At 40.3% G+C, this 278-nt stretch overlaps 1 protein-coding gene across 1 annotated transcript in view; it reads right to left on the bottom strand.

Moving 5' to 3' along the window:
- The window catches only part of LOC119586019 (mucin-17-like), a 17,308-nt gene extending 17,094 nt beyond the window's left edge, over positions 1-214 (bottom strand). Inside the window, exon 1 of the mRNA XM_037934727.1 lies at positions 133-214. Within this exon, the coding sequence (XP_037790655.1) occupies positions 133-214 (82 nt within the window). The remainder of the gene's footprint in view (positions 1-132) is intronic.
- Positions 215-278: the final 64 nt, after the last annotated feature.

Raw genomic sequence — 278 nt, 5'->3', positions numbered from 1 at the left:
GGGGGGAGGGGTAGTATGTGCACAGTATACATATAAGTACATGCATAGACATATTCTAAGCGAAGAGCAATGTCTTATAAATGTTTAAAAAATCCTATATTTGTCATCAAAAGAAAACCGCAGAAGACTTACCTAAAGGGGCGTGGCCAAGGGTAACGGATCCGCCCACAAGAAATCCCAACACCACCGCCCACAACTTCATGATGTCCTTCATTTTAATGTGTCTTCATGACATCATGCCTTACAGTTCTTTCGTTTTTTTCTCATTCAGTTTATTC

The sequence above is a fragment of the Penaeus monodon genome, chromosome 20, assembly GCF_015228065.2.
Source record: "Penaeus monodon isolate SGIC_2016 chromosome 20, NSTDA_Pmon_1, whole genome shotgun sequence".
In the NCBI taxonomy this organism is placed as follows: domain Eukaryota; kingdom Metazoa; phylum Arthropoda; class Malacostraca; order Decapoda; family Penaeidae; genus Penaeus; species Penaeus monodon.
Note: the sequence above shows the minus strand (reverse complement) of the source record. Positions and strands in the feature narration are given on the sequence as shown.